The following is a 9,032-nucleotide window of genomic DNA, read 5'->3' as shown; positions in this document are numbered from 1 at the left end:
ATTTACAATGCTGTGTTGGGCCGTATTCATAGCCATCCTGAGCCACATGCGGCCCACGGGCTGCAGGTTGGACACCCCTGCTCTGGGGTCTGCTTTGAAAACAGCTAATGTGGTTTAAAGTCCTCATTCTTTAAGAATTTACTGATGACTTCTTAGCATTGCAGCAAAAGGCATATGCAGGGTGAAAAAAGTTGGAAAATCAAAATACCTCCAAACACATCATTAGTGCATGCCACAGAGAAACAGCTATGTTTGCAGCCACGTAGCACAAGCTGGTGTCTCCTTCAGTTGTTCATTCAACAAATACTCACTGAGCCAGATACTGGAGATACAATGGTGAGCTAGAATGTAGGGTCTGTTCATGAAGACAGGGGCTTTGTTTTGTTCTTTGCATCATCCCCAGCACCTAGAACAATGCAGACACATAGTAGGCACTTAACAAATGTGTTGAATAAATGCATGAAAGCAGAAAAAGAACTGTTTAGTGAACCCAGAGTTGGCCTGAAAAGTTTTATTTAATTTCTGAAGAGTCTGTTTATGAGCTGCCTGAATCCAGTGGGGAAAATCTGGAGAGCACTGTCTGCCTTAGACATGCCTCCCTTGGTCTGACATGGAACCCAGTGCTCTTGCAGGGGAGGGAATGCTCCTACTCAGCAGGCTTGACTCTCATGCACACCCTTGTAGTGCTCAAGTGAGGAAGAAGGGAGAGTCAGGAAAACAAAACCAACGGGACAAAGATTGGGAGAGTTTCCTAAGGAAAACCAACTGGGGCCACAAAAAAAAAGGTAATGGTTGCTGGCAAGGCAAAAACAACAACATCCACTACACTCAGTAACGGCAGCTGCTGATGCACTGACTCAAATGTGCTGTGTGTATCCACGGAGCTTCTTCCATCTGCAATGGACAGAAAGGACTCCAGCCCATTGTTCTAGTGGGTCTGGCATCCAGGATCTCAGACTAGAGGAGCTTTCTGCAAGAGGCACTTCAGAATCCCAGTGCATCCTCTAAAAATTCAGACAGTTCACCGATCAGCTCAACAACATCTACTCCCAAAACCAAAGAGAAAGAGAGAAACTATTCCACCGGATGTGAAGGAACTGGATGTGAGGCTGTTGGCACAGGCCGAGCTTCTCCAAGGGTGATCCTAAGCATCTGCGTCAGAATTCTTAGGGATGCCTGATGAAACTCCAGATTCCTAGACCCTACACGAGAGCTTCTGGTTTGCAAGCTCCGGAGTTGGGCCTCCAGAATCTACCATTAGTCTTCCGAGCAGGGCTTGGACTTGGGTGAGGCTGATGAGGAGTTTAGGGTGCAGCATTGAAGGAGGCACTCACTCTTGGGGCAGACTCTGTACTGGCACAACCCTGAGAGTGAGCATGTCCTTAAATGCTGCTCCCCAGGTCCCTCACCCCCTTGCCATAGTCCTGGCCTACTCCAGATGCTGGAGAATTCTGAGGCATGCTGTTATGGACTGAACTGTGTCCCCTCCAAAACCCATGTGTTCAGTGTGTGACTGTATCTGAAAATAGGGCCTTTAAAGAGGAAATTAAGGTTAAATGAGGTCATCAATCCAATATGACTGGTCTCCTTACAAGGAGAGATTAGGACACAGACACAGAGGGAAGACCAAAAAAGAAGCCAAAGAGAGCGGCCTCAGAATAAAATCGATCCTGCTAACACTTTGTTCTCCGACTTCTAGCCCCCAGAACTGTGAGAAAATAAATTTTAGTTGCTTAAGCTGCCAAATGGCCACTTGCGCACACAGTTTTGAGAACTGTTGGCAAGGTGGTGAAGAGCAAGGGCTCTGGGACCACAGTGCCCCCACGTGGTCGCAGTGAGGATTAGCTGAAATAATACCCACAGAAAGCACTGAGTACAATTGCATAGAAACTAGGAGGCACTCTGTAAATGCTACCTACAATTATTGCTGTTAATGAAGTATACATACTTTGGTCAGACTCTACACCTTGGCTTTGCATAACCAAGTATGACCACTTAAAATAATTCCGTTCAACACAGACTTACTGAGTAGCAACTTGAAAAGCACGGCAGTGTGGAATACCTCTCGTGGAATACAAAGATGAAAAATACTCAGTACTCGTCCTCATTGTACTCCCTGGGGCAAAAATTGGAAAATTATAACTGAAATGTTCTGTATGTGCCTGTGCCCCGAGGTGCCCATCCTTTTGTTTTCTACAGTGTGCTCTTACCTCGCCCCCCGGCTTTCCCATGTGTAACTAACTATCCTGCCCCTTCTAACCAGGCTCCCATAGCCAACTACTCCGCCATATTTAACTATGCTCGCATTACTAACTATACTGCTCTAACAATACTCCCATATTAACTATATGTCTACATCTAACTGTGCTGCGACAGCTAGCGATCCTGTTATAACCCTTCTCAATGCCCAGAACAGCACCTCTGATGTGACCTGGAACCTGACCTTTACCTAGCCCTCCCTACAATCCCAAGTATTCTACACTCTCGAGTCTCTCTATATTATATCTGACTAAAATGTAACATAAACCTGGGCTTGTCCATCGGGGCACACTTGTCCCAAATTCATTTAAACTCTACTTAATAAATATTATTAAGCACTTGCTATATGCAAAGTGATACCTGGCTACAAAATAGAAGACATGCATCAAAAATGATGCTGTTGGAGCCCTGGCTGGTGTAACTCAGTGAATTGAGCACAGGCTGCAAACCAAAGGGTCACTGATTTGATTCCCAGTCCGGGCACATGCCTGGGTCGCCAGCCAGGTCCCCAGTAGGGGGTGCATGAGAGGCAACCATACATTGATGTTTCTCTCCCTCTCTTTCTCCTTCCCTTCCTCTCTCTCTAAAAATAAATAAATAAAATCTTTAAAAAATGATGATATTGGAGAATATAATAACAATGTTCGTAATTGCTGTGAAGAACCCCCAAAGTTTTGCCCCAACTTTAAGTCCAAATCCTATCAATCTTAGTATTAATAGAAAACCAAATTTATGCCATTGGGTGTTTGGTTTTTCATTTATTTATATTACTTCTTCCTCCAAAACATGCACTGAGACACATAAACAAGTCAGAATGCTGTAACTTTCTACACAACCAAAACCCCAAGTAAAGCTCCCTATAAATCAGGAGTGTCAAACTCATTTTCACCGGGGGCCATATCAGCCACAATTGTGGTTGCCTTCAAAGGACTGAATGTAATTTTAGGGCTGTATGAATGTAAGTGCTCCTTAACTGGGGGGCAAGGAGCTCAGCATTGCCTCGGGGTGGAAACAAGGTGCCAGGCCAGATAAAACAAGGTGGAGGGCTGGATTCCGCCCACGGGCCTTGTGTTTGCCACTTGTGCTATAAAGATTATATAGTATACAAATCTTCCTGTGGTTCTCCATGCTGCCACCTTGTGGGCTTCCATTGTAAATGAACTGCAGTTCCTTCAGAGATGGATCAGACTTGGGTTAGAAAGCTGTCACTCAACAGATGGAAAGTGGCTACAGCTACAACAGACTTTGATCTTAAAGGGTCAACACTATATTCAAGTGCAAGCTTTAAACTGGCTCTAGGCAGCGCTCAACGTGTTAGGGCACTGCTAAATTGAGCAATGAGTCCTCACTTCCCTTGGCTAGCAGGTGCCAGACATCACTAATCATTTTACTTTTTCACTTGATCTTACTAAGCATTGCTACTTGATTTGTTGTCCTGAAATCCATGGAAAAGTACATAGGACATTACATAGATTTCTTAACTGATGTAAAAGAGTAATCCAGCCCTGACTGGTGTGGCTCAGTCCATTAAGTGCTAGCCTGTGCACCAAAGGGCTGGTGGTTCGATTCCCGGTCAGGGCACATACCTGGCTTGCCAGCCAGGTCCCCAGTTGGGGGTGCATGAGAGGCAACCACACATTGATGTTTCTCTCCCTCCCTTCCCCTCTCTCTAAACATAAATAAATAAAATCTTAATAAAAAAAATAGAGTACTGAATTTTTCAGACTGTAAAAGGCACCAGACCATAAAACACACCTAGGTTTTACAGGACAAAAATAGGAAAAAAAAATTTGAAGCAAAAATGTGGTAAAATATTTCATGACATAAATAACATAGGCCGCCACCACCCCCCTGCAACAGCAAACCAGGTAAGCTATATTCAGACTATAAGATGTACCCCCCTTTTCCTCTTAAATTTGGGGGGGTAGTCTGAAAAATACAGTAATCTAAATAAATAATTAAAATGGAAGAGGTGTGTTTAAATTATATTGTTTATTTTTCTTTCTAGCTAATTAAATAAATCTGTCTTGGAAATAGCTCAATGAAATAAACTAAGAGGTGAGAATACAAAGCCCCAGAGGGGAGATCTGTCTGGTGAAAATTCCCTCTGGTAAATGGGCTATAAGAGGCAAAAAAATAAAAACAAAAACAACCCTGTGTTGTTCTGCATAATAACGGAGGCAAAGTATGAGTTGTTGTGAGGAGCAGGGAATGGGGAGAAGCTGGAACTGAGAAGATGAAGCAAGAATGAGGGAGGCCGGTGTCAGAAGAGCATCGATAGTGACCTGTGTCAACCCCACACGCCAGCACTGAAAGAGTCAAACTGACAGATGGTCACTGTTGTCCTTGGCCAAGCGGAGGCCCCCTGCAAGACACGCCATAGGCACCCTTTCCACGGCACTGTGAAGTCTTCTAACTTAAGGCTAATAGCTCCACTCCCCCTTCCCATGCTGGGCATCACCAGGGTCTTCTCTCCGTCAGCTCTGTGTCAGCTGTTTCAGTTCAGAAAGGCCTTGTCACCAGGTAGGAACTTCGCACTGAGCTACCCTCCTTATCCCTCAGATCCTCCCCGCCTCACCCCAGCCTCCATCCCAAATACCCAGGAGACACGATAGGAAAAAAAGGGGGGAGGCCTTACAGAGAAGGCCTCTAGTAACCAGAGCAGAAGAGCAATGCTTCTCAGCTTAGAGGAACTGCATTTCATCACTGGACACCTTTGTCATCACGCAGGAAATCTCGTGTCACACACTGGCTTCCCAGGGAAGCCAACTCTGAGGTGGAGTTAGCTTCCAGGAGCGTCGGTAGGAAGTGCTCACGGAATCAACAGCTGGGAAGAGAATGGAAGAAAAGGGAGTGGGACTGGGCCTCAGCCAGCCCTCACTGTCACTGGTGAAGTCTCTGTTCCCAGGCTCCTGTGGTAGGCTGGCACCGATGGGCACACACGCATTGGTGAGAGCAATGCCTGATAGCAGCTGGGATTTGAGCCCAGGCAGCAGTCTCTAAAATCTATAATTCATGGAAAGAGAAGAATCCACCAAGAGCTCCGTAGAGATGAACAGAAAAGGGCAAAACAAGCAGGGGGACAGGATGCAAGGAAGCCGTAAGCAGAAAGGTGGTTAGTAACCTCAGCAAAGTGGTCTCAATCAGAAGCGGGTTTCAAGCTGTTTCCTTTCAGGTCACTGACAGCTTCAAGGAGAGCAGGTTTCGAGGCCACAGATGGAGACAGACCGGAGGGCCTTGCTACCTGCGGGAAGTGAGAAGACACCCAGGAATGCAGTGTTGACACTGATAGCATCAGGACTTGGCAAGTCCCCACATTCTGACTCCTGCTGGGGCACAGTGCACACTTGCCTCTTACGCTGCACGGAGGGTGAAAGCTGACGTTAACCCATGGAGAGCCTTGGTTACCGTTCAAACCATAAATGGCACCGTCCACAAGACAACATTCAAAACATCCCTTTAGACATCTGGTGATTCACGCATCTGTTTAGGTAACTCTTAAAGCAAGGACTAAAAAAATCACATGCGTTTGATCTAATGTACCTTTCTTGAATATGCTTTGGAATCTTCCTGCTAGTTGATCTTATTTCAGGAAACTACTTCGGTGAGGTGAAACCTGTGTAAACAAGAAGTGCAGAAGATACACTAAGAGGAGAAACTAAAGCTCAAGTCGAAGATTTGCAGCCAGGTCTTGAAATCCCAAGAAGGCACTGCCCAGACACAAGATGATGCTTTTTTGGGCCAAGTCCCTGGGGAGTGTTAAAAATAAATGGGGCCAAAACAATTACAGGCTATAGTCACATGGCAGCCATCAAAACACACAACTTAGTCCCTGCTGTAAGTTGATTGACAGCTCTGGATCCACCAGCACATTGGCCCTCAGGCACTCCTAGCCAAAGACTGAACATAGCCAAGCTGTTAATTCAAGCCTACTCCTGTGAGCTGTGGGGCCGCACCAATGGGTGACTAGCTCAAGGTCTTCCCATCAGCCTGACTGACCCTTTCTTGGACCGTGCTGTAGTCTGAAATTGTACCTTCTCTCTCTCCTTCCCAGCTGCCAGAACTTCATCACAGCCGCACTCAGGGGCAGCCCAACAAGACAGGAGAGAGGGGAAATCTTGCTAATGAGTAATGTGTAGATGATGCAACCTGTATTCACACTGGGAAGAAAAGGATCCTGAAGGGAGAATATGTACAGCTGGCCGAAGGCCTGGTTGTTGGCCGGGAACCTAAAAGGAAAGGACAGAAAGGTTGGAAACCGGGAGGCCTGGGCCAGAAGCATGTGTACAAACATTGAGAAGTGGGCAGAAAGTGCTATTTTTATCTCCCCCAGGCATGCCACCCAGAAAGTATCATTATGGAAGAGGCACAGCATGAAGTAGATCAGATGACTCAGTCAGCTGGTGTTCCCTGGCCTCTGTCATCTGCCACTGCAGAACTGGCATAATGAGCCCAAGAATGAAGAAAAACTGCAGACTTCCAGCCAAGATGGAGGCATAGGTAGACACACTGTGCCTCCTTGACGAAAAGGACAGCAAATTCAAAAATAAAGAACAACCAGAAATGCCGGAAAATTGAACTGTATGGAAACCCAACAACCAAGGAGTTAAAGAAGAAACATTCATCCAGACTGGTAGGAGGGGCAGCCGGGCAGAGAGGACTCATGGCAAGGTGGCAGCTGGAAGACTTGGGTGGGAAAGACTGCAACTGGTGGAGCGGGCAGTCCCACAGATTCATGCAAATAAACTGAGAGGAACAACCAGGGAGTGAGACAGACTGTGCAACCCAGGGTCCCAGCCCAGGGAAATAAAGCCTCGAAGCCTCTGACTGAAAACACCTGAGGTAGGTTGAGGCAGTGGAAGAAACTCCCAGCGTCACAGGAGAGTTCGTTGGAGAGACCCACAGGGTCCTAGAATGTACACAAACATGCTCACTGGGGAATCAGCACCAGAAGGGCCCACTTTGATTGTGGGTAGTGGGGGAAGTGACTGAAAACTGGCAGAGAGTGGAGCAAGCAGCACTGTTCCCTCTCTCTCAGACCCCTCCCCCACATACAGCATCACAACACAATGATGTGTTGCCCCGCCCTTGTGAATACCTAAGTTTCCGCCGCTTTCTATGTAACAGGTGCACCAAGACAAAAAAAAAAAAAAGAGAGAAAAGAAAATGACCCAAATGAAAGAACAGATCAAAGCTCCAAAAGAAATACAACTAAATGATGAGGAGAGAGCCAACCTATCAGATGCACATCAAAAAACTGGTAATCCGGATGCTCACAGAATTGGTTGAATATGGTCACAAATTAGAGGGGAAAATGGAGGCTATGAAAAGTGAAATAAAGGAAAATGTACAGGGAAAGAACAGTGATGGGAAGGAAACTGGGACTCAAATCAACGGTGTGGGCCAGAAGGAAGAAAGAAACATTCAACCAGAACAGAATGAAGAAACAAGAATTCAAAAAAATGAGGAGAGGCTTAGGAACCTCCAGGACATCTTCATACATTCCACCATCTGAATCATAGGGGTGCTGGAAGGAGAAGAGAAAGACCAAGAAATTGAAAACTTATTTGGAAAAAAAATAATGGAGAACTTCCCCAATCTGCCAAAGGAAATAGACTTTCAGGAAGTCCAGGAAGCTCAGAGAGTCTCAAAGAAGTTGGACCCAAGGAGGAACACACCAAGGCACATCATAACTACATTAGCCAATATTAAAGATAATGAGAGAATCTTAAAAGCAGCAAGAGAAAAGGAGAGAGTTGCCTACAAAGGAGTTTGCATTAGATTATCAGCTGATTTCTCAAAAGAAACCTTGCATGCAAGAAGGGGCTGGAAAGAAGTATTCCAAGTCATGAAAGGCAAGGACCTACATCCAAGATTACTCCATCCAGCAAAGCTTTCATTTAGAGTGAAAAGGTAGAAAAAGTGCTTCTCAGATAAGGTCAAGTTAAAGGAGTTCATCATCACCAAGCCCTTATTATATGTTAAAAGGACTTATCTAAGAAAAAGAAGATAAAAATATGAACAGTAAAATGACAACAAACTCACAGCTATCAACAACTGAACCTAAAACAAAAACAAAAACAAACTAAGCAAACAACTAGAACAGGAATAGAATCACAGACATGGAGATCACATGAGGGGTTATCAGCGGGGGTGTGGGAGTGGAAGGAGGAGAGAGGGGGGAAAAGGTACAGAGAATAAGTAGCATAGATGGTAGGCAGAAAATAGACAGGGAGAGGTTAAGAATAATATAGGAAATGTAGAAATCAAAGAACTTATATGTAGGACCCATGGACATGAACTAAAAAGGAGGAATGAGGGTAGGAGGGGGTGTGCAGGGCAGAGGAGAATAAAGGGGGGAAATGGAACAACAGTAACAGCATAATCAATAAGATATATTTTTGAAAAAAGAAAAACTGCAAACTGGCCCAATATCATGGGCTCCAACTTAACCAAAGCCAATGTAGTTATAGCGGCCTCTGAATGTCCATCCTGTCCACGCAGAGACCAACACTGAGCCCCAGTATGGTGCTGTACCTTTAAAAAAAATTTATAGAAAAGAGAAGGGATGGAGAAGGAGAGGGAGAGGAACATTGATGTGCTAGAGAGACATTGATTGGTTGCCCCTTGCATGCCCTCAAGTGGTGACCTGGACCGCAACCCAAGCATGTGCCCCAACTGGGAATCGAACTGGCAATCCTTCAGTTTACAGGATGATGCCCAGCCCACTAAGTCACACCAGTCAGGGCTGACACTGTTCCTTAAGGAAAGCA

General features: G+C 45.5%; 1 protein-coding gene across 1 annotated transcript in view; it reads right to left on the bottom strand.

Moving 5' to 3' along the window:
• The window catches only part of PECR (peroxisomal trans-2-enoyl-CoA reductase), a 39,675-nt gene continuing 30,643 nt past the window's right edge, over positions 1–9,032 (bottom strand). Inside the window, exon 8 of the mRNA XM_045853204.1 lies at positions 1–406. Coding sequence (XP_045709160.1) covers positions 360–406 — 47 coding nt within the window. The 3' untranslated portion in view covers positions 1–359. The remainder of the gene's footprint in view (positions 407–9,032) is intronic.

The sequence above is a fragment of the Phyllostomus hastatus genome, unplaced genomic scaffold (genome assembly GCF_019186645.2).
Source record: "Phyllostomus hastatus isolate PE091 unplaced genomic scaffold, TTU_PhHast_1.1 phas_contig_137, whole genome shotgun sequence".
In the NCBI taxonomy this organism is placed as follows: Eukaryota; Metazoa; Chordata; class Mammalia; order Chiroptera; family Phyllostomidae; genus Phyllostomus; species Phyllostomus hastatus.
This window is presented reverse-complemented; position numbering and strand designations above follow the sequence as displayed.